General features: G+C 34.8%; 1 protein-coding gene across 1 annotated transcript; it reads left to right on the forward strand.

Moving 5' to 3' along the window:
* The first annotated feature begins 107 nt into the window (after nucleotides 1-107).
* VWC2L (von Willebrand factor C domain containing 2 like) lies at nucleotides 108-26,343 on the forward strand. The gene is made up of 3 exons (XM_002812817.5): nucleotides 108-848; nucleotides 3,181-3,650; nucleotides 25,321-26,343. The coding sequence occupies exons 2-3, from the start codon at nucleotides 3,261-3,263 to the stop codon at nucleotides 25,468-25,470; spliced, it is 540 nt and encodes a 179-aa protein (XP_002812863.2). The 5' UTR covers nucleotides 108-848; nucleotides 3,181-3,260; the 3' UTR covers nucleotides 25,471-26,343.

Below are 26,343 nucleotides of genomic sequence, written 5' to 3' on the forward strand. Positions count from 1 at the left end.
AGAAAAAAAATTTAATTGTAATTTCAATGCAAATAAGTATCTCGCACGTGGAATGTCTTTACCCCTCCTAATGCACGCATCCGCTGTATAAAGTGCGACTGCTTGGAGAGCACTCTAGCCTGGTCTAAAGCAGCTCTGGGATTTCGACAGAGCTGGGCTCAGAAGCCAGTTGTTGGCGCTGTCCGTGGTGCTGAGGAATTCCCGGCTGCCGGCAGAATGAGCTCCAAATCAGCAATCTGCAAACTGCTCTTACTGATGCAGAAACCCAGCTAAAGTTGCTCCTTTCCTTCACATCCACAGTTAGTGTTTTCCGGTGTGTAAGAGGGGATTCAAGAAACATACTGTGGACGATGGTGATGGTATTGCCAGCGGAGTGGGCTTTAAGCTACAGCATGCTGTTGCTGTTTGTGATCCTCAGAGCCTAGCCAAATCACCTCTACTGCCGTAGCAAACACTGTGTAAGTGAACTCATGTGTGGAGGAGGCGTAATCAGCCGGGAAATTTCATAGAAGGATCTAAGAAAATGCTAAAAATAAGTTCAACATGATTCGGCTACTGGGGTCTGGATTTCTACAGGACCAGCATTGCTTCTTGCTTTGAATTCTGAAGACAGGTCCAAAGCAAATTTCTTATGTGTGTCTGCTGTGTTTCTTTCTGGAAGGGCGGGAGACTGCTTCTTTACTGTGTTTTGAAATGGGAGGTAGAGAGAATGGATTGCCTTTAATTCATGCCTAAAAATGTATTCTTTGGGTAATTAAAGAGGAACTGCTTTCTTAAAACATACCTGACCTTTTAGTTCATTTTGGGCTGTGACCCCTACCACCACCATTAACCTCCAGAGTAATTAGGTAAGTGTATCTTATGACATGAATTATGTTTGTTTTCTCAAAGAAATAGATGCAGTCATTTTAAATCATATGTAGCAATATGGGGAGGGGGGGGAAAGTTAAGCTGGGAAGTGATCCTCAGTTTAGCAGTGTTTGCTTTCTTTTTAAAAAATCTTCAGATAAACATTACATTTGATTTATCCCATGTTTCTTCTCTTAAATAAATAGTATCTTAAATTGTACTAGGGCAGCTCAATTATGAAGGCTTTTTTAAAAAAATAGCCTAAGAACTTTGTTATATTGAAAATAAAATCTTGTTTTTTGCCATGCAGATTTTAAGATATATTTCATATAATAAAAACATATTTAATGTTTACATAAAGTAGATATTACATTTCTATTTTTACCTCTAAGTTTACATTTACCATAACCTAACACATTAATGCCTACCTGTGGCTTACAAAGAGATCATTTTCTGTCTATGTCCCTTTGAAACAGAATCATATGTGTATTTTATATGGCTTATCTTGCATGTATTGACAGATATTGCTGGAATATTATAAGGAAGCACAGTAGCTTTCTTTGCCTCCAAGATAAACTTTCTAAATATGTGATGTATAAATTCTTGCTTTAATTAGTAAATTATATTTATGCTTTTTCAGAAGCTTCTGTTATGTTTGTTATCTCTGTAGTAATTTGAGAGGAAAAAAATGCTTTGTCAAAGGGAGCTTCCAGATTCTCCAGTAGAATTATAGGTTTGCATTTTCTTGTTCTGTCATGACTCATTATTTTTGACATATTTTATAAGAAATCATCGGCTTTATTACCTACCCAAAGGGAATTCTAATATCAGAGGATATCAGAGGAATTCTAATACCAGCTTTCTCCGGAAAGAGAGCATACTACCTTCCATTTTACTATTACTAGAACTTGTATATCTACCTTAAAATGCAAATATAATAGTTTATGAAGTTTCCTAATGTCATCTTTATCTTATTTTATCATCTGTATATGTTAGACTGAAAAGAGATGGTTTATCATTGCTTTTAATATAATCTGAAAATAAACCAATGTATAACATTTATAACTGACCTGAAAATGTCCTGTATACCAGCTTAGTGTTATTGGCATGAAGCCAGTAGTATTTAAATAAAAAAATGAGCTATTTGACAATACTTTTTCTTATTTATTACTCCCTAAAGTCACGGTTTCCCCAGAGCCTCTATGTAAGTTAGTTATTCTAAATATTTAAATAAGAGCCCACTCCCAACACTTCACATCAAGCACCAATACTAAGTGGACTTTACAAGAGTCAGTGTCACAAAATTAATAAGGCATATTTTCTATGAATGGTTAACACTTAAGTATGGTTTTAAGCAACTTCCATAAAGAATTTTGTGCTGGCATCTTTGTGCAGATTGTGTACATGTAAATATTTTTGACATTTCAAGAGTTATGTTTTCAAGATCTCATAAATTGTATTTATATTATATTGAAATATTTAATTTAAATAATATTACATATATACTAGATTCAAGTTACTGTGAAATAAATTTATAGATAGATCTTTCCTGCCCACTAGGAGCTTCCTTCCTATGTAAAATAATGTGGACAATAATACAAATAAATTTGTTTTTAACAAATTCTTTTAAGCACATGGAATTCTCTTGTATTATTTATTATTTCAGATTTTCTTTCTCTTAATCACTAAGGAATAGTTATGTTGTTCTTGTTATCAACTATATTTCAAAAATCCAGACTCATGTTCACTTAAACAGGTAACTGATGTTGACACCATTGTTGTTCTTTAATTATGGGCATAAATAAGTAGGAAATCCCTTACAGTAGCTCCTTCCTAAATATAATTTATATTCAACTGTTAGTTTATTCCCTTTCCTTTAGAATTAGAGTTTTTTCTCACTAATCTCTTGAGTTGACACAGATAATTATAACACATTTTCCATCACTGACTAGTCCATTTTAAAGAATAATAGAAAATGTGAGTTCAAATATTCTTGAGCTATTTGTAAGTTACTCCTTGTGATCACCTTTTGGGGCTCAGTAAAACCATTTCTTTGCAATTTAGATAAAGCCAGACCTTTGAAATTCAGAAGGAAAATTCAAGCCGAAGGTTCCTATATAAAATAATCCAAAAGGACAAATTTTAATGCATATATTGCCAAGTATCAACTCTCCAAACCTCACAATAAGGCATAGATAGTTGCATGAACTTAGTCTATTTGAGGACTTAGTATCTTCAAATTGATCCCAAACGGTTTAAGACCATGGGCTTAGATGAATCTATCTTCACTTTATATATGTCAAATTATTCTTTTTAAATATTTATTTTCAGCCTACCCCTCTTGTATTCCCATGGAAGGAGCTGAGTATATTTAATATTAGGAGCACATCCAGAAGTCTTTGAAGAGGGGGATGGCTCTTCATATTCATGAAGCTTGCATACTTCTGTTGGTCATCCCTGGATTGGTCACCTCTGCTGCTATCAGTCATGAAGACTATCCTGCTGATGAAGGTGACCAGATCTCCAGTAATGACAATCTGATCTTTGATGACTATCGAGGGAAAGGGTGTGTCGATGACAGCGGCTTTGTATACAAGTTGGGAGAACGATTTTTCCCTGGGCATTCCAACTGTCCATGTGTCTGTGCTCTAGATGGACCTGTTTGCGACCAACCAGAATGCCCTAAAATTCACCCAAAGTGTACTAAAGTGGAACACAATGGATGCTGTCCTGAGTGCAAAGAAGTAAAAAACTTCTGTGAATATCACGGGAAAAATTACAAAATCTTGGAGGAATTTAAGGTATGCGTTACCCTCCATATTTATTGAATATCAACTTTTCATACCACGTGCTTAGTACGTTGCTACATTAAAGTCAGAGTTGGAAAAATGTACTTTTAAATTTCCCTTTAAATTACACAATTTGATTCTAATTAGCATAAGTAGCACCATGGTCAACAAATGGCCAATTGGTTTGTTGATCATATTTGTTAAGTTGCACAATAACCTTTATTTTTTTTCCCAGAAGTATTTGGGGCATACCTAACACCTTTTATTTTTGCCCTTAAACATTTCTTCTCTGTTATTACAAAATATGTTTTCTGATGGGAACAATTTTGTGTATAGCATATGTGTCTCCTAAATTAATTTTTTAATTGTGTCAGTTTTGTGTGTTGCTTGTTAGCCTGTATTTGAAGTCATTTAACAATATAGTCTAGAATTATTTGTTTATTGTGTGGAAAAGCTACAGAGATAACTTCTTAGCTGTGGTCCTCATATTAAGAAAATGCATTGGGCCTACTTTTTGTCAAGCAAGATCCCCATTCTGTTCTCTGCTCACTGGATTTTTTGCTTACAGGATTCCACAGAGAACTGAATTTTTATCACAATCCATGTAAAGAGTAGTAAAAAAGACTGTAATTTTTTTCAGCCTACATGGTATTTTTTAGTTTTTCTTTTATGCTTGCATCATATTTTCAAAGTAGCTTAGAGTTCATTTTTATCCCTTGTTGAACTTTCTTTTCCTCAATGGCTAGTTTTAATTGGGATATCTTACAAGCCTGATCTGAACCCTGAAGGTATGAATACATGAAAAATGTCCACCTTAAATGTAATGGCAGTTTGTGTCTGGAGTGTCTGTCATACTGATGGCTTTATATAAAATGTTCCCATTTCATCTAACCAAGTTCTGTGACGAGGTGCTCAGAACCTTAGAGGTAAAAGTAGATATAGCTAGTTTTCAGTGTGGGTGTTTATGTATGAGAGAAGACATTTCCATTATTAGCACTGACCCAACTTCTCTCACCACAAGAGTCAAATGGTGCCAGAAATCAGTATGTAGAAAAAAGGTCTCAACTGATCATCATTAGTTCAATCTGTGTATTCATAGTTAATTGTATTTAGTTCATTATTAACCTGGAATGAACCAGGTTATGAGTTCAAGCCAGTTCTGATTTACCCAAGAATACCCAGTCATTGAAACTAGATTCCTTAGGACAAAAGGGAAATTTTAATTATGACATTCAACTTCCTTAGACATGTTATTCTCGACTTTTGTCTTTTGTGTATTATTTTATTGCACAAAATTAAGAAGTAAAAGCATGAGAGTCTAGTAAAAGTATCATTGTTGACACCAAATAATAGTTGAGAGTAGAGTACATTTATTAATGGTTTTATGATCTCTAAAATATTGTATATATTTTGACATTACCTATTTTTAATTTCATCTTAATAGAAGTAAGTAGAAGTACTCAACACACTTGATTCTAGCAGTCATATCACCCTTTTCTAACATGCATCTATATCTAGACTAGAATACAAAAAGGTATTGTAGGAGCAGCATTTCATAACTAGCACAAATAAAAACATAAGTTTCTGAGATTTATATAATTTGGTAATCTGTATTTAATAAAGAAAAAAGATTGTCTAATTAACTTAACTCACTATTGAAAATGCTATAGTTTTCCCTCTATTTATTAGATTTCACTACAAAGGTAATAATATGTTACCATGTCAAACAATATAGAGGTATTTAAAGAAAAAGTTAATGATTTCTGTACCCCTTCTAGTTATAACCCTACTATAATCTAATTAATCCCTACTACTTATTTCCTAATGTATGATCCATTAATATGCACAGCTTTTTCACCTGGCTTTTTGTGTCATAAAATTTTTGATGTGATTTTTAAAATAATAGATATCACTTTTTTTAACAAGAATTTAGAGTCATAAAGAGTTTTAGAGACTATATAGGGCAAATATGTCAGAATGAGAAACTGAGACCAAAAAAGTATAAATTACCTATCCAAAATTCTCAAGTTATTTACCTTAATTCTAAATGCTGCCATTCTAACAATACTATATGACCTCTCAAAGCAGTTTGTCACTAAGGTCAGATAGACCTGGATTTGAATCCCGAATTCATCACTTGGATATAAATTTTTGAATGGAGTTCTTAAATTTTTTGATCCACAGTGGTAATGACTATAAAATAGCCATTGTAATAATCACTTCCCTTAGGAGGAGAGGTTGGAAATTCTTAATAACATATAATTCCTCTGAAGTCACTAACCTTGTGATGACAGGTACACAATAGGTATTAAATAAATGATTGTCCCCTCCTTCTTAACTCTAATATCCAGGGATTTACTCTAAATTCTAAATTCCTCTATGGCTTTGCCTACATTTTATAATGAAAGTTCAACTTTAAAAGACTTTCAAATGAAGAATTCTCATACCTTTTTAAAATGCTCTACTTATCCATATGAACCATATAACTCTAAGTAAATATTAGCCATAATTTGTCATCTTGATTCTCTTCCAACTCAGCTTGCAAGGAACAAGTCATTAATTATTAAAGATGCATAAAACTTTCATATAATAATGTCGATATGTTAATTAGGGAGGTTGTATTATGAGATATTATTCACATAAATATATTCATCTAACAAGCATTTATCAGACTGTTCAGTAGATAAGACACTATAGACGTACTTAAATTGAAAGTAGGATATCTAGAAACCAAAATCTCTGCTCACAAGAAAGACATGATCGATGTGAAGAGAGAAGGGGGAAAAAGCAGGTAAAAGTATATGATTATGAAATCCCAATATAACTCCCAAGAGATTGTGATGGCAGAAGCTTATCAAAATAGTATGAGGCTTGGTTAAGCAAGAGATTTGTCTTCAGGATGCTAACCCTATACATCTTGTAGAGTTGCCTGTTCTTCAAGAAGTACTTGAAATTGATCTGGGAAGATTGAAATTCCAAAGAGGAAACTGCTGGAGCAAAATCAGAGATTGGAATGAATACAATCTGCAAAGAGGAGGGAGATGGGTATAATTGGAAGCTAGATATGACTAAAATGCTATCCTAGTAAGAGGCAAATTCAGATATGTGTTGGTGGACAGTGGATGGAAGGGCCTTGAATACTGGGCCAAAATATTTAGATTCATCTGAAGAATAATAGGAAGTAAAATGCAGATTGTTCTGTACATAGATGACCTAGTTAAACATAAATAAAAATGAATGTCCTATATCCAAGCACAGAACTGAATAGAAGTAAAGAGAAATTAATAGTGGAGGAAGGAAGTCTGTTGCAGAAAAAAAGAGAATGAGGTGCACAAGCACAAAGACATTCAGGACAGTTTTCAGGGTAAAATCTAATTTCCCTACTGTAGCCTAGATTCTACTCATCAGCCTCTCCAAATCCCTCAAACTCTTGGTGGCTTTTCTTCCCTGTGTGTTTGCACTGCTGTTCCACAGTATGGAACACTTTTTCAACATTGCTCCCTGTCTAAATCCTACTGGACCACTTCAAGGCTCCATTTAAATCTCACCTCAACTGGAAACCCCTGTCTGTCTGTCCTACCACGTATCTCCCACACTGTATCACTCCTTCCATATGTTCCTATGGCCTGCTATACACACCATCACTACAAGAACAGTAACTGTTGTCTGATACTCTGAAGAGCTTTATGTATATTATAACACATTTTATTTTACAATAACACTGTGAGAATTATACTTTTATTAGAACTGTTTTACAGATAAGAAAACTGAAGCAGCAGAGTATTAGTAACTTGTCCAAGACCATACAGCTGGAAAGAGGAAAAAGTAGGACTCCAAGCCAGGCAGCTTGGCTGCAGAATCTAAGCTCCTCACCACTTCTAGTGATCTATCCCACAGCAATAATGTAATACATCACACTGCAATAATATTAAATCATGTAAAATATAATATGAAATAATATCATATGAAACCACTTGTCTCTTCCGTTAGTCATTGAACCCTTTGAGGCTAGCGACACTGTTTTCTTTTTTCTTTTCCCCTCTATTCCCAACACGTGTGAGCTACATAACAGTCATTTAATACCTTTTTTGATGAATAGCATACCAGGTCAAATTGTAATCAAACCTATAGGATAAAGAAGTTAGAATTTCTTTAGAATGATTTAGTTTCCGTTTATGTGTTGATCTCTTCATTTTAATTAAAGAAGCACTGAAAGTTGAGACAAAAAAAATGCTCTTTGGGCAGTTAAAATGGCACACATTGTTCTCTTATTATAAGAGTGCCTATTTTTGTCCTGCCTTTACTTTCTTCCTCTCTCAACCCCTTCCTAACCAAGGGTTGTCTTGGATTCTGTCTCCATCCCAGCATCGCAATGACTACCCAGTGTTTTAGCTGTACTGTCTCACCCTATGCAGTTGCAAATCATAGGTCACACTTCAATATTTTCTGATCACCAAATTCAAATGTAAATTGATCCACATGTGTCACCTGATAGAAAAACTGATGTCATTTACAAAGGTTGTGGGATTTTTGTGGGGTTTTTATTTCATCTACTGATGCAAGCTTTGAAAATGAATTTCTCTCTATTCTTTTTGAAAACTCTAAATTCTCCAGGGTTCTGGTAATATTGTATTAAGATAAAGGTCACTGTATAGTAGGTTCTCTCATCTTTCTCTTATGTGCACCCCGGCCATATGACACTGGAACCTACTTTTTGAGAAATAAAGCATATAAATAATATATTATAATAGCAGTTTCTACCAGAAAAAGTTTATTGGAAATGTAGGCTTAACTATCTTATGCTGAGTTTCTCAAAGGAAGAAATAATTTCTTATTTTGCTCAGTATTTTTATAACTCTGATTCTGCTAGAATTAGTCTTTTTGACTATTTCCTTATACTTTAGAACTTGTACTGATTTAGTTGTAGGTCATACACTGAAGGTTATACTACATGTAGCTGAAAAAAACCTTTCAGCTTTGGCATAGCTTGTTTTATTTTAAAGTGATTTTCTGCAGTCAATTCCCAGTGTCCCTAATTCAGGATTTGGATTTGCCTAAGATCAGCTCTTCCCTGCTGACACTGACCTTTGTGTTCTTCCCACTATGGGCCAAAGACAGTGGACCAGGTCTCTGAATTGTATATTTGAAAGGTGCGGTGTGAATATTTTTTCAAGTCAAACATCTTATGGGTTTGTTGTTGCTTTTATAAAAATGAACATGTTTTCATGATGCCAAGTTTTTGCCCTGAATTTTATACTTAATATTTAAATCTCAAGAGAATAAAAGGGGACCCGCCTGGCCAACATGGTGAAACCCTGCCTCTACTAAAAATACAAAAATTAGCTGGGCGTGATGGCGGGCACCTGTAGTCCCAGCTACTCGGGAGGCTGAGGCAGGAGAATCGCTTGAACCTGGGAGGTGGAGGCTGCAGTGAGCAGAGATTGCGCTACTGCACTCCAGCCTGGGCAACAGAAGGAGACTCTGTTCCAAAAAAAGAATAAGAAAATTAAGCAGTGGGATTATTTTGCCAAGTCATCACACTCATAAAAAACGTTGATGCCAAATTGGATTTAGAATTGATTTGCCCTTTAATGGGTATATTCACACAGAGATAAAAATTTCAACCTTCTCATTAATAGGTGCCACATTATTAATGTCCAATACTGTAAAATTAAATCTGTAAAAACGTTTGAGTGGGAAGAATTTTGGAATTCAGGTTTGGGAGAGTCATTTGACGTCTAGTTGTTTTTTTAGTATGGAGAAGAAAATGGAAGGCCACATGTTCTAGGAGCTGAGGACCAGATTTATGAAAGAACAGGGAAAACCAGAGGCTGTAGAGATATCTCAGTTGAGGGGACTAACAGGTAGGTAACACTTTGCACAGCACAATTCACTGTCCCTTGCCTACTTACCCACCTGCCATTGCACGAGTGTCTATGAAAAGCACAGGAACTAAGTCAGATGTTTACACAAGGCGAAGGAGTACAAAAAGCATATATTTGAAGTATGAAGGCTGTATTTATTTTAATAACAGAGAAATCGGTGGATTATGAGAATATAGGTGCAGTTTTTAAAGAATTTTATACAAAAGAGGGTTTTCATTTCTCAACAAATGGGTAGTGGAGTCACCAGGGGCATTTTTAAGATACTATCCCAAGAAAGAACTAGAAAGCATCATGATTTTATGCGGCAAAGATAATTGGGGATCTTTGTAGAGAGGTTGAGAAGATTAATTCCATAATTATTGGCTCTGCAAAATGCAGTTTCTGTTTTGCAAAGCATGTTGTGGCTTTTAACATTAAAATGGCTTTGAGTGAGTTAAAAGGAATGCCTTCCCCTTTCAAGTTGCTACAAAATAACAGTGATTGAGACCTTACTGTTGCTTATCTGAGGCTCAGCCTCAGCATGCAGAATGAGTGGGTTCAAAGTGGATATTCTCAATGGGGGATTCCCATCTTCGTAAGTAACTGGGGAAACTTTATGTAATTTTTATACTCTTTGAGTAATTTCATTTCAGAGATTAGAAGTCAATTTTATTAAAAAATTTATAATGTTCATTGCACACTTTTTGCACCCACAAAAGTACACTAAATTTTTTTGCACTCACAGAAGTACATGAAAGCTAGGAAAAAATCTACTTTTAAAATAATTTATTTTCTTAAAAAATTGCATTGATAATTGAGTGTTATCCTTTTCATATTAAGTACTTTCTAAAATAGAGTAGAATTATAAGAATAAATGGCTTCCAAATTAATTCCCAAAGGAGTGAAATAGCTCATTTACAGTCAGAACTACAGTCTTACTTTACATTTTAAGAGAATTGATGGTCAGCTAGCCCTTTTGTTAGTTATATATAGGAGTAGTTTTTCATACTCACTTACCAATATTTATTGCTGTCCTTCATATTGGAAGATGCCGCTGTTAATGGTGATAACTGTGTGACAAGCATGACTACCGAGATTTGTGACTGGGCTTCTGTGCTGTGTGCACATTGGGAGATCGGCGTTGATTTGCAGCCACATCTGAGATTTGCGGAGCTTGTCACTGTTAGTGACTACCCCAGACTTGAGGTCAGTCATCAGTAGTTTACAGACGTGATTGCCCATTCCTTACTGACTCACCCATATTGAGAGAAGATGAAGCTGAAAAAAATAATGACCTGGTAGTCTCCCTTCCAGATTTTAACTCCAACTGTACAAGGTTTGGATATGTTAAAAAAATTGCCTACTTTTAATTGTTTTTCCTCACCAAAAGACAGAATTGGTTAATCGGGTGATATTAACAAGCATAATTTTTTTCTATTTCCTACATCTTATTTCATAACACAGGCCTACATATCTTTGGCAAATTTTGCAGATTAATTTATAATCTATATAATCTAGATTTTAATTGCTCCATACATGCATTAGTTTGTGTGTGTGTGTGTGGGGGGGGGTGTGTGTTAAACTGGAAGGAGCAAGAGTGTTCTTACTTTACGAAAATCTTGTTTTAAGGTTAAATCTTTTGTTCCTACTTCTTAATCGCCATGAACATATTTTCACTTCGTTTTGTTATCCTGCATCTTGATTTATACATCAGGCAGTGTGTTTTATGAAGGACAGCACAAGAAAAACCTATCGGTGTATTTTTTAGTTGTCTTTTAGGGAAGCGTTTGAAACAAATAACTAAGAGGAGAGTTGAAGTGATCAATGTCTTTGCTTTCTCAAACAATAGGCATTATTAATTGGGAACTGGCTTATTTTAGAGTCTGTACTTTGGGTTTTATCATCACTACTGATTAGCATCAGTAATTTCAGTCTAACACACTTCCATTGTTGATTTCCTTGCCTCTAGCCTGCTGTAGAGCATATCACAATAAAGCCATCTTTGCAAAGATTTAATGACATCATGGAAAGAGTGAATAAAGTACTAAAGTGACAAGAAAGATCATTCAGCTCCTGAAAAAGTTTTCAGATGATATTATTCTATGGCTGTATAAAGTTGTCTACGGGGTATAAACATGCACTGAACACAACTCTTAATTTTCCCATTATGTCATATAACCATGAACAAAACTCGATATACATTTATTCTATCTATAGAATTGATACAATAATGAGACCATATATGTCTTATGAAGAATAAATAGTATTGAAGATTTGAAGATTATAATACTACATATCAATTTATAACAATTACCAAAGCTCAAAAGGTTTTTTTAAATTAAACATTATTGGGTTCGGATTTTGAGATAATTTTTGTTTTAGTATTTACCTTTCACTACCATTGTTACATCTTGGTTTGGGATTTTATTTCTAGTATCTGCATTTATATAAATTTGTCTGTTTGTAAAAAGGCAGGCATTATGGTTTCTTTTTTATAGTCTAGGTCCTTTCTACTTTTGAGCGCTGACCATAGAATTTTAGATCTAAAACAGAACTTTGAAATAATTTTATCTAACTCCCTTATTTTAGAGGTGATACAAGAAAGACTAACAGAAACTTAGTGATAACATACTTCCATTGTGCCAAATAATGGCACAGCTCATTATTTGCAAAAGCAGTATTAACATGTCACTTTCCTGTGATCTTTTTTCTATATTTTACTACCTTCAGGTTTAACAGAAAAATACCAGCTCATTTGCATCTTCTTTTCCAATAAATATGTTGGATTCAATGATTTATCTCAGCCAATTGTCTATAGAAATGTGATATCAGGACCTATCACCATGACAACACAGAGTTACAAGTAGACAAGAACAATAAAATATTGGCACATCAAAAATCAGTCTTTGATACAGATTGAGTACAATTTGTGAAACTAGCCTAAGTTTCCAAAGGCTGTAATAAAAATGGGGCCCATTGTCTAAAACAGAAAAATTATGTAATTAAACCAAACAATATAGGCCAAAATAAAATTAAAATATATTACATTAAACATTACCTATTTATTTTCACTGAGACTACTTTATACTTGGATGTAACAAAGGAACAAAATTAGCTGTGCTTACTCATGTATTTTGATGGTTTTAGAAAATGAGGACCCATTTTTTTTTCACTTAGCAAACTCTCACCTCTCACTAGATGGCAGGAATGGAGTATGCAAAATAGATGGTATATGCAAAAATCTCTAATTCTGTGGCATTAGAACAACAACAACAACAAAAATCTCTAAACTGGCTGATGATCAATATCACCTAAGGAAAGAATGTTGCAAAAATTCAGATTCCTTGACCTTTCCATCTTAAATTCCAATTTACATCATTTAAATCTATGTTATTCTAAAGTTTCTCAGATTATTGTAATTCTCAGTAGGGTTTGGGAATCACTGCTATAATTCAGCCTTTTCTAGACTGTTTTCTAAGGAATACTGGCATCCTGTGTGATTGTTATAAGGATTTCAGTTATTTTTTATGGTCAAATAAATTTGAGAAATGATGCATCCTTTAACCTCTCTTGGAAATGAGCAGTACACGTTAGTATACTGAGACTACTTGAGCATATTGGAAGGTAGGTTTGTTTGAGAGTTAGTATGTATAGTTCAACAACTGAGAGCTCAAAAGTGTGATGAAAATTGGGTTTTAAAGCAGGCCCTACCACTTACCAGCCAACTGACCTAGGCAAACATTACTTCACCTCTTTATGTCTCCATGTACACATCTATAAAAGAGAGATAATAGTAGACAGTACTTGGCATGCACCACGTGATTTATAAAAGCTACCTGACATTTTTACTACTATTACTATTAATACTAAACTGTATTTCATCCAGAATTTCACAAATTTATGTGACAGTAGAACACTTTTTTTTCTCAGAACATTTATTAACATCTTAAAGTTCACAAAAGTTCATTGAAACACAGTTTAAGAAATATTTTGCTAATGATTCAAGATAGGCTAATTCCTTTGACTTTTATGAGCAGTTAATGATGAAAATCTATTTTTCCTCAGCTTATCTTTTAATATTTTTTTCTTTTTAAAGTTCCCAAAATTTTATTTAATGCGATTATTTATGGAAATTTATTTGTGTTACAAAAGACAATTTAGTTGAAAAATGACTTTTAAAAAAATAGTGGTAATATCAACTACGAGTAATGGATTCTCCAAGACAAGGGTCAACACACTATGTTCCATGAGCCAGATCCAGTTCACAATCCATTTTATTAATAAAGCTTTATTAAAACACAGCCATGCTCATTCACTTACATATTGTCTATGGTTGCTTTTAGAATATTCCAGGCACTGTATGACCCACAAAATCTAAAATATTTACTATTTGGCCTTCTATAGAAAAGGTTTGCTGATCGTTGCCTAATCTGGAGTCAGATATTCTTCCCTTTCTACTTCTCTCAAACTGTGCTGTCACCAAATCCTTCTAACTTGCACTCTTGAAGGTTACAGCCATTTGGGTACTGCTGGATATCAGTTCTCTTTCATCAGTGCGTGGTCTCAGGGATCTCTTTTCACACAAGTAAATTTCAAAAAGCCTGTAGATTTGCCTATTTTAAATGTATACGTACTTAACAGCAGGCATGTTCAATCCTATTTCTCTGCATTCCTGACTCAGAAGAGCACAGCTTTGCTCTTTGCACTGATGTATTATAACTTAATAATTTTCCATTTACTGAAAATTCTCAAATAAAACAGATAAAGATTAATTTTTTATCTTTTTATATCCCACGTGTTCTCTTTTGATAAGTCAAAAAGTTATCTTTAACTTAATATAATAGATATATTTAGGATTATATTAAGCAAAAACATGTATACATTATTTCTGCTTACTTAGGTACTCAGTCCATTATTGCGTTTGTAAAATCAGCTTACATACACAATCCATAGTTTGAGCCCATTAAATAAATATCCCTTTCATATAGAGAAGCAGTAGATCTTGTGGGCTATACCAAAATATAGAAGACAGAAATCTGACCCTCAAGGTGCTCCTAGTCTATCTAAAAGAATAATACAGGTACCACTGATGACAAGTAGCTTGTGATGACTGCTGTAGGAACTCAGATGAAGAAAGAATTCAGACCGGGCGTGGTGGCTCACCCCTGTAAAACCAGCACTTTGGGAGGCTGAGGTGGGCAGATCTCCTGACGTCAGGAGTTCAAGACCAGCCTGGCCAACATGGTGGAACTCAGTCTCTACTAAAAATACAAAGATTAGCCTGGCATGATGGTGAGTACCCATAGTCCCAGCTACTTGGGAGGCTGAGGCAGGAGAATCGCTTGAACCCAGGAGGTGGAAGTTTCAGTGAGCCGACTTCTGGCCATTGCACACCAGCCTGGGTGACAGAGCGAGACTTCGTCTCAAAAAAAAAAAAAAAAAAAAAAGTAATTCAGTCTGAAGAACTAAAGGAAGATATGCTAAGAGTGGGGGGTTCAATGCATTAAAAGCAGTTTAGACAAAATTGGAAAGTTTGCAAACATAAAGGCAAAGCTTATTCAGAGAAACGGTGTCAAGCCGAGTGACAAGAGCATAAGGTATAGAAAGTTAGAGAGAAATAAGAGTGAGGCGGGAGCATGGGACCAGTTCACAGGATGAATGCTAGGCTAAGGAGCTTGGGTCAAAGTCTGAACTGAGTAGATAGCCACCAAAGGGCTTAGATCAAAGAAGCAACAAAACTAGATTCGTGCCTAAAACAAATACCAATAATAGTTGGCAATTTCATTAAGTATCTTGCACATGCATTTGCTCATTAAATTATTGAATCCTAAAATATTTTCACTCCCATTTCACATATGAGAAAACCAAGATTCAGAGAAATTTGTGCTTTGTCCTTTTCATATAAATGGAGATTATCAAGCTTGGCAAATCAAGAAAGGTCTTCCAACTCTAACTCTGGGGTTTTCTCTCATATCTTATCAGCTTTGATTAATTCACTATGAACATTATGCAAGTAACGTGGTAGAGATAGTGTAGTTTTCATTTTGCGTGTATATATTTCCTATATTGTTTAATGTGTTCAATTGTAAGTCTATTTCATGTTTAGTCACCTCTTTTTCACAGAAATGTGGCACATTGCTAACATGAGGAAAATTCTTTTCCTGCTTTATAGGGCTTGACTGGTTTCATTTTAAAAAGCTCCCACTGTCAAAAGAAGTATGCTTCTAAGGCACATTCCTATCCATTTAAAAAACAAACTGCATTCTGAATGTGGTGAGGATTGGCCAGGATTATTTTTGCCAACTTAGAGATTAAAAACAAAATTCTAAATCAGTGAAATACAAATTTTTAGAAAAGAAAATGCAAAACTTGTTAATGATTCTTGGAGTCTTAGAAATGCACTCTCTCTAATACTTCACTTATTTTCACGCATGTTAGCTTTATTGCTCTCTCCTAAATATGACAGAGAAAAAAACAAAATTGTTCAGTGTAACTTTAATTTTCCCCCAACATTAAAAATAAAATCCTTCTAAAATTGCAAACCTTTGACTGCTGAGATGTAGAAAGCTTCATCAGAGACAAAAAGGAGAATCAGAGAATTTTTCTTTTGTTAATGAGACTCTAGGACATACACATTGAAACTAAAAGATACTTAAATCAAGACTCCAAAAACTGTGAGCTAAAGTTACCCTGTTAAAAATCTGTTTTTGGCAAGAATCTGATTAAAGATTGAAGTTTCATCTCTGTAAATAAGAATCTAATTAACTATCTAAAAATACTGTCCAATGCCATTCTCAATCGAACCACAATTTGAGTGCAAACATTGTTGTGTTTTAGAGATGTAACACAGATTGCTTTCAAAACTCTGAAAGATGTACAATTGTCCCTAGGTATACACAGAGGATTGGCTCCAAATCCTCTCCAATACCAAAATCTGCAAATGCTCTGTAAAACTGTAAGATACAAATTTCTTACATAAAATGGATTAGTATTTGCATACAGCCTATGCACATTCTCCCATACACTTTAAACTATTTCTAGGTTACTTATAATTTCAGATACAATGTAAATGCTGTGTAATAGTTCATTATACTGTATTGTTTAGTAATAATGGTAAGAAAAATAGTCTGTAAATGTTTAGTACAGAAAACCATCCATTTCCTTTCCAATACAGTATTTTTGATTCACAGTGGGTTGAATCCATGGATATGAAACCCACGGATATGAAGGGCTGACTGTATGTTTTACAAGTTCAACATTTCAAATAATTCATAATGAATATCTTTATGCCATAATTTAATACAAATAAGTTATAACTAATATGCTCCCTTGAGGAATACACAGCCATTGCAAATGGACAAAGAGTGGCGAAGGAAACTGATGAAGTTGAAAGCTATGATGGCAATCATAGTCATGTAATCAATGCCACATCGTTTACATGTGCTTTCACATATTATGTAGTTTAGTCTCAAAACAATCCAATGAGAAAATTAGAGCACTCTGAATATTTTATTATTAACTCCATCTTACAAGTGAAAAACCCAGGCTCAAGAGGTTTAAGTAACCTGTCCAAGGTAGAACAGCAAGCAGCATTTCATGCCAGGATTTCAGCTGCAAATGCGCTTATTTCACATTATCATATAGCCAAGTTCCACTGGGTGATAGCACTACAATTTTTATACATGGTTACAAAATTATCACTGCTTCTGCCATACCTTGTCCCAAAGTTATACACTAAAGCAGAGAGGTTTATCAAGAAAGTACTCAGTCAAGATTTTTTAAATTAAAATATGCTTTCATGTTACTGCCCATAAGCCATCTCAATATATTTTTGTGGAATGAGGTAAGCTATGAACTAAGCATCAAATAATGAACTATCAAATTCAGTAGGAAATTACTATTTGGACTTTAGAAATATATTTCAATACCAGCAGTGATAAAGCACTTATTATTATTACATTTTAATTACTCTTTCTTCATAACCTGTCAAAGTATGATATCAGCAAATAGAAAATGAAGAAAAAATTTCAACTTTTAGAAAATCTTTACATAGACTGTGGCAAAAAAAAAAAAAGAAGTTCCTGAGAAATAATCTGATTGGCACTTCCAATATAAATGGGTTTGGTTGTTCCAGGGTGATAACTCCTATCCCTTAGACCCTAAAAGTTCTTGAATTCAGTGTCATCCACACACGTTTAGCAGGCTGAGTTATGGTTTTTTCTCTTTTCTGTTATCACTTCCTTTCAATGTTTTCTGCAGAATAGGCCAGGTCATATTCATCTCCTATGATTCTTTCAGGCTGTAGAATTCTCACGGTGATGTACTCTTCCCCAACCATATGTGACCTTGCTTTATTGCTATTGTAGATGACTGATTCTTTGTCTGATATCAACAATCTCTCCTTTCCAGTGTCAACAGAAAAGTTTTGAAGTTATACAGTTGCTCACTTTTTTCCTGTTGCATAAACAGGCGATAAATGTAGCGCCTTCAGTATGAAAATACATGGGTTCTGCTGACAGTATTCAGTTGCTTTGTCAAGGATGTTTTTTATACCAAAGCCAACTGTCAATCCAGCTTGTCAGTGAAGGACTAAGGACTGCTGCTTTTCCCAAGTATTTTCCAAGTATAGGTGTGATACTTCATCAAAACCTTGATTTTATATTACATCCTCAAGTTTTTGTCTATAAGTTTGGGCCCTCCTTTGATGATCATAAAGGCAGCTAAGTTATATTTTTCCTCTCTTAAATATACCCTGATATTTCCTTGATAAGTATATTGTACCTACTTTAAAAAAAATACATCTTTGATTGCAAATTGTTGCTTACATTCTCCTTACCTACATTTTTTAAAATTTAAATTTATATGTTTTCTTCATATTTCGGGAAAAGCTGCATTTTATTGTCATGAGACTCCCTGAAAATGCTGAGGAAAAATATTGGTTCTTCACACCATCAGTTTGTTGGTATAGGCAGAATAAAATTATAGGGTTACCTGCCCTTAAATATATACTAAAGTATATTTTTAAAATTTTAAGAAAAAATTTTTATTTTATTTTTTATTATTATTTTTCTTTTGAAATGGAGTCTTGCTCTGTTGTCCAGGCTGGAGTGCAATGGCGCAATCTTGGCTCACTGCCACCTCCGCCTCCTGGGTTCAAGCAATTCTACTGCCTCAGCCTTCCGAGTAGCTGGGACTACAGGCACGCGCCACCACGCCTGGCTAATTTTTGTATTTTTAGTATAGGTGGGGTTTCACCATGTTGGCCAGGCTAGTCTCAAAATCCTGACCTCGTGTGCTCCACCTGCCTCGGCCTCCCAAATTGCTGGGATTACAAGCGTGAGCCACTGTGCCTGGCCAGGAAGAAAATAACTTTGGAAAAAAATAATAGAACATTGATAAAATGCCACTGTTATGTAGCAACAATGACAATTTCAAGAATGAGTAAACTTTTTTTTACTTGATAGTTAATAATTACAATTGGGTACCTCATCAATTGTTTTCCAGTCTTCTAATATTTTACTTTAGCTCAGAGTGCATGCAAATAAAAATAGAAAGATTAAATCCAGTGGCTAGGTTTTCTATTATAATAGTACCACCAGTTATTCTTACAGAAAAGGTATTTGTTTTTTAAAAACATCAAAATATGCTTTTACAAATATTTCAACTCTTCTTCTAGATTGCATTTATTGGAGTAGGAGAGATATATAGTTCATCTCGATATACCTTATATACACTACTTTGTATACAATGTATATTTAATGACTATGCTGAATATTTTTTAAAAAATTAGACGTCATATTTCTGAATTGTAGTTTATTACCTACCTCGTTTATTATATCTACATGGGCAAAGCTATGTGCACTCCACAATCATTTCACTAAAATGCTTATGTTTTCAACAAAAATGAAATGTTTTTTGATAGACACACTGAAAAAATATACTCCAGAATGTATTGTCAAAATATGAACTCCACCAGAAAAAGCCAGAACAGCTACTACTTAACTCGTAATGCAGATAATAATACCATGATATACATTTGCTGAGTAACTGAGATGGTTATTTTTAAAAACTCTGTGCATCTGTTTTTTTTTATTTGCTTCCTCAGTATTAAAATTCTTAAAGAAGTTTCAGCTTGATGTCCATAATTTGATGAGCTACAACCTCAGTGTTCCAAATATGCTCCAATCAATAGGGCAGATCGCTGAAGAAGTCATCACAATCTCATTAGACCAGGAACACTGAGGAGCATTTTAATCAGTGATGCTATGGGTCATCTTTTAGATGATTGTGAATTTTGGTTAAAACCCATTGGATCGGTTGATTATTAGGTGACACCTGTTGCATGCAAATTACTGGCTACAGGAGTGGCAGTGGATGCTAAATACTTTTGTACTTTGTAATTTAATATATATTTTAATGAAGTGAACAGTGAGATTCCTGACAGGCATCAGCAACTTTGAAATACAGTCTTCCAAATTTTCATACAGTTTGAAAGTAATGAGATTTGTTCCTTAAAGTGATAAAATTTATGCCATAAATTATCTCTAAAAGAAGAGTGCTTCCAAAAGCTGTATTTTTTCGTTTGTGGAAAAGATTAGATTTTAAATAGTTGTTTAATGGGAGTTTTTTGAAAAGTAAACAAAGATTTTCTTTGATCATTTTTGCTTATTATGAAAGAAATGAAGTACCCCTTGGTCTCTGAAGCCTAATCTCACTTGATCAGAAGGAAACCCATTTATAGGGTTAGTAAGTATAAACTTGGCTCTTAGAATATATCCCATCTATTTGTGTATCCATCCCTTCAGCTTTCAACAGCATTCACAGAGAACTTTCTAAGAAACAAGTGTTGTTTTCGGAATATTCAAAATGTGTGTTGTTGGGCTTTGTACTCTATCCCATCCTTTTGGGAAATGGACATGTTTAAAATCAGGACTTGTTCTGAAAAAAGGTTTTCTAATATACTAAATTGTTGTGCTTAATAAGCAACCATTAAAATTGATACATATTATAAAATGAGACTAGCTTTTTCTCAGACCCTTGAGCAATTCCTATGCATGTATTCTTGTCCAAATTTAGTTTGCACAGTATTTTCTAGTGCAATAAAAGTCTGTAATCATCTACTGCTAGATAGCCTAGTCAATGGAGTGCTTGAAGATTGACTTACCTGTGATATGCATGATGAATATTATGAATTTAAAATTACCTTTAGAGGGTGAGTTTATGTGCATTGCCATAATGTTGGAACCCAAATAGTTATTTCATGACTCACAGTCGGAAACCTTTTTCCCCAAAGTGACCATTATAATATTTAAATAAAATACAAACATCTCATTGATTCAAAATCATTTTCACACATAATGAACATAGATGAAGCCGCCCAGAGATATGGTTTAGCAAATAAGAAAACATAGATTATACATAAATGATTATGCATTTTAGTTAACAAATATATGCTGAGTATCTATCATGTGCTAAGATGTCTTCTAGGTGCTGAGAATACAACAATGAACAGTATATTATAAGGAGATTAGAATCTATGAGGACAGGAGCAAATTTACCAAAAAAAATAAACAAATCAATAAGATAATTTCACAGACTGATGAGAGCTCTGAATGGTTGACATGATGGACAGAGAAGATGAAGGGGCTGGATGACCTGAGTCATCAGGGAATACCTCCCTGGAGAGGTGGCATTTGAGTTGACACCTAGATGATGAGACTTCAGGAAAAGAAAATGGGTTCATTGCTTTTCATTCTTTCATTTTTCCTTAGTGATTTATAATGTCCAGTTTCACCATTCACAACTACTCGTTATCTGAGGCTTCCAATGACAATTTTGATTTTAGTTGCCTAAACCAATATTTATGAAAGAGTCTCATTTTGCTCTATTAACTATACTATATATAGCAGGAAACCCCTTTCTAATCTATGGCCAGCTGGGACAGCATTTGGAATTGCCATACAAGGTATGTATTTAGGGCCAGGCACAGTGGCTCACACCTATAATCCTAGCACTTTGGGAGGCCAAGGTGGGTGGATCATTTGAGGTCAGGAGTTAGAAACCAGCCTGGCCAACATGGTGAGACCCTGTCTTTACTAAAAGTACAAAAATTACCCAGGCATGGTGGCATGCACCTGTAATTCCAGCTACTTGGGAGGCTGAGGCAGGAGAATCACTTAAACCCAGGAGGCAGAGGTTGCAGTAAGCCAAGATTGTGCCACTGCACTCCAGTCTGGGCAACAGAGTAAGACTCCATCTCAAGCAAAAAAAAAAAAAAGTATGTATTCAGAGATAGCAGAAATTGCTTAAATGGAGTTCTACATTAGTTATTTAAAAACACTAAGCTGGAGAAATAACAGATTTAAAACAGATATATTAACCATTCAAGCCACCTGATATATATATATAATATATAAATATGTGTATAAACAAATACATTTGACCTCTAATCCTAATTTCAACTAAAATTTATGAAAAAGTAGGGAGTGAATGTTACTTTATTTTCTAAAGAGTGCATAGAAATAAAGTGTTCTGTGAGGTTTCTTAGAAAAGGAGTTTTCTTGTATAAAATTTTAGGATGGTATAATTTAATCACCATACTTACAAATCTCTAGCTGGCAAAAGCCATGTACTAGTCATAATTTTACATGTTCTTCTTTAAAAAATGCCAGTAGAAATAATTTTTCCAGGTACTTCTTTCAGCATTCTGTTTCTCTAAGGATAGCTTTATTTTTTAAACTTTGGTTTTACAGGGACATTTTCAGGTTTCATCTATAGTTTTCACATGGAACAATCCAATAAAAGGAAATCTGTAACCAGCTCAATGCTTAAGATATAAAGATTTATCCAAAGTACCATGAGTTTTACACTGTAAGTGGGAAGGATTTTTAAAGTTTGAACTTCATGTCAAAGTAGCACGCTGCACAATCCTAGTAACTTATTGCTGTTCAAGCAGTATCTTTTTACAAATGCAGGGGCAAGCAGGGGCAATGGAGAAAGTCAAGTTGAGCAAGAGGACAACAATAGTGCCGGAATTGTAAGATTATGAAAGGAAAGAGGCTTGGCAAGTCTGGAGAGGATGGAAAGGGGTTCTAGCTTGAGGTCAATGGGTTACATTTGATTGAGTGTTTACAGTGGGATCAGAGGGGCACATGGAGGCTTGACATGAGAAAAAGTGCACTAAAATAGAGACAGACCATTTGTAAAAACAATTTAATGAAAACAGAAGAGGAAATCACATGCATATGATAAGAGATTCTGAGTCAGAAAGGGATGGTGTACAGTATATAAATAAAGCCAAGTTCAGGGCAGGGTGAGAAGCCACCAATGATAAATGTGATGTTTTTATTTTTCTCATTTATGTTTTTCATTATTCAAACCCTATTCAAAAAATCAGATATACTCTTATCACTAAGCCTTGTGGTCTTAGCTCTTCCTCAGAATATTTCTCGGTTTCCAATGCTTTATTGGTCTTTACTGGATTATTATCTGTTAACACTTCTCCCAGATGCCTGCACATCTAGTTACCAGGTTCCAAAGCTTGAAGATGCCGAGGTCTCCAAGAATGCAACCCTTGTGGCAACCTAACTTTGGCAACTATGGTTTTCTAACTCACATTTGTAGAAAGTTAAAAAGCTCAAACACCCAAGTTAATGGACTTCTCTTTCCTAGCAGGAGCATCAGTACATAGAATGGTGATTCTTGTTACCAAGTGGCAGTCCGTTATAGCAGTTAGGCTACTGGATTCAAATCCTGACTTTGCCTCTTACTACCATAGGCCCTGGGAAAGTTATTAAACCTTTCTCAGCCCATTTCCTCATTTGTGAGATGAAGATAAAAACAAGTCTTGCTTCATAGAATTATTACAAAAAATAAGTAAGTAGATACAGGAAAATTGCTTAGCACAATGCCAGTGTTTAAATTAGAACGGTCTTCCTCATCAGTGTTGGGAATCTAATAGTTCAACAAATCTTTCTTAAAGACTATAGTTATTTTGAAGTAAACATTTTGCATTTGAAAATTTAGGATTCTCTAAAGAATTTTTATTCCCTGAATCAGTCCACCCGAGTTGCACAAACCAGCCCTTCTTTCAACAAGAAGGGAACCAGAAAGAGTAAACAATGCTAGCTGTGGGGAAGGGATTATATTAGTGGCTTCCTTTTTCCCCCATACTGGCAGTAAATACAGTCCAAGTCTTTGCTGCATTTCAGAAGGCTATGTGAAAATACTTCTTTGTAATTAACCAAGGAAAGGAGAAAGTTTGACAAGTTTGCCTGAGAATTTTAGATATCACAATGAGGTTTGCAAAATAAGGAGCAAAAGAGCAACAAGAGTTTCCATCTCTTATTTGCTAATTGTCTCCATTAAATAACGTACTGTAGGTTCTAATCTTTTTCTGAATTTGCTGAGATTATTTAGCAGAAAAGCATCAGAAAAATCTCAACCCTTGAGAATGCAATAGATTTCTCTGAAATTTTTAAACACAACTCACCACATGGTAAAGAGTTTAACTGTACCCTTCAAAAATGCCATTGATCATGTTAACGAATAGCAATACTTTACCACAGATCCCATGGCTAATTGTTTTGTTCATGCTAAATTTGAAAGCAAAGTAATTTAAAGTTAGGCTGTCATTTTCCAAGCAAAAAGCAAAGACAAAATGAATTTTTAAAATAATTAGTTGAAGGGTTTCCACTACGGACTGTCTTGAGTTGAGAAGCACTGGTATTACACAGATTGTCAGATCCAGGGAAGAAATAAGAGCTGACAAGGGTTTTGGACAGTAGTCACTGAAACAAGGGAAGAGGGCTTTAATCAGCACAGTTTGCAGGTAAAGATCTGTGGCTTCAGATTGGAGGCAGAACTTTCTAAGAACAAATGGCTCAATTTGAGAAATGTGGACATTGTATGACTTCTGACACCACCAAGTTTTCATTCCAGAATTTTAAACTGCTGTTCCATGAGAACAGTAGAGCTAGAACTTACAAAGGATGAGAAAGTCAGAGGGTGGCCCCTGCTTTAGATTATTTGTGCCATAGGCAGTTTCTAGAAAGGAAATAGAAAATTCTAAACACTCTCGGCCGGTAAGTACTGCAAAGACAAATGTTCTTTTCTGATGTTTAGTTTTTTCTCTTAATTATCATTTTTAGTTCCATTTTTAGAGTCTTTGACTCTTAAATAGTGGCTTTTTTAGGCCAGTCGATTTGTCCATTCATAAAAGCAAGTAGGCAAGATGAAAGGTATTCACTACATCTTTCAGGAGGCAGTACCTGGATGTTTGGTTCCCAAATGCAACCTTCTCTAATATTCACATTGAAAAATGCCATTTAGAGTCTAAGTTAGCTTGAAAAAGAGTTCATACAAAGGGTACAGATGTCCACTTACCATTTTCTTGTTTCTCAGTAATTCTCCTTTCTCAAGAAGAAGAAAATGACAGATGGCAAAAATTATCTTACACGTTCCAGTAGAATGCCTGTTTACCAGAGGAGGTCAGAGCAATCAGTACATCTGGAAAACAAACCAGGAGATGACATATTAGTTATGCAAATATTTCTCTGGAAAGTAGGAATGTAAGATATAGGAAAAGTCATACACGGGTGCTTTTCTTGTTCACAGCAACCTGAGTGCAGGTTGTAATCCACTGTGGCTTGGGTGTCTAAGTTGCCTTCCACCAGGGGAGAATGATCACAAACATGGTAAATGGAATTAATACAGTAAAGCCAATATAATAAGCACTGATGTTTTGTCTTCTGACAGCATATGAATGTGCAAGCATTAAGTTATAGGAGAAAAGGGGCTAATTTTAGATTTGTTCCTAGCCCTCTCCATGTGAATGGTGTCGCTGTGAGCCCAGCAATGAAGTTCACTGTGTTGTAGCAGACTGCGCAGTTCCTGAGTGTGTCAACCCAGTCTATGAACCAGAACAATGTTGTCCTGTCTGCAAAAATGGTAAGACCACACTGCATTAGCTTTTGAAGAGGGGTTAGCACAAAATACAAATATTTCACTACTGCACACCATTCAATGCAAGAGCCCTCTAAGATCTGCCTGTGGCTTTTCAATATGGGCATGGCGGATGTATATTTTTATCCCATCTTAAGGTGAAAATAAACCTGCAGTGGGTTTATTGTGCAGCTTTCCATCTGGGGAATTAAAGCTGTTGTAAGCTGACTTCGTTGTGATCCCTATTATTTCGTGTTGATTTAAAAGGAGTATATTGGAAAGAACACAGTACCATCCTTTTGTAGTGACTGCATTCCTCTCTTTTGTAGAGCCAATGAGGCAGTTCACCCCATTTTGTGGTGCATGATCCAGGATATAGGGTAGGGTAAATGCCAGGTATTTTGTTTTGAACGTAGATAAGACCTTAGGTTTAAAGTTAAATATAAAATTCAAGAAATATTAAATAAAATTAGCATTGCACTTAAATTGAAGTAATAAAGATTAAAAAGTTTAGGGCTTTTATTGTAGGTTTTTATTACAGTGGAACTGTGCTCTCACAGTAACTGCTATAGAGGGCAACTTGTTTTATTTACAACATTATAGGTTCCTTTTTGTCCCTCATGGAATGGAGAGGTTGAACCAACTATAATATCCTAATCACCCAAAATCAATATGATGCTGCAGAGAAGACAATGCAATGCTATAAACCCAAGACAGCGCATCAACAGAGCCAATAGCGCACTTTGCCTTGTGACCATGTACTACCAAAAAGGAAAAAATAATTCTTTACTAGGCCACATTCCACAAATGTTCTGTCATTAATATCTGCTTGAAAAAGTGGTTTTAGCCCCTAATTAAGATAAGCTCACTCACTCTTATGCTGAATTCCTATGCTTTGA

Source organism: Pongo abelii, chromosome 11 (genome assembly GCF_028885655.2).
Source record: "Pongo abelii isolate AG06213 chromosome 11, NHGRI_mPonAbe1-v2.0_pri, whole genome shotgun sequence".
NCBI lineage: Eukaryota > Metazoa > Chordata > Mammalia > Primates > Hominidae > Pongo > Pongo abelii.

Coding starts and splice junctions, on each gene's coding strand:
- VWC2L (XM_002812817.5), top strand. CDS start 3,261: ATGGCTCTTCATATTCATGAAGCTTGCATACTTCTGTTGGTCATCCCT. Junction 3,651..25,320: donor AAATCTTGGAGGAATTTAAG/GTATGCGTTACC, acceptor ATTTGTTCCTAG/CCCTCTCCATGTGAATGGTG.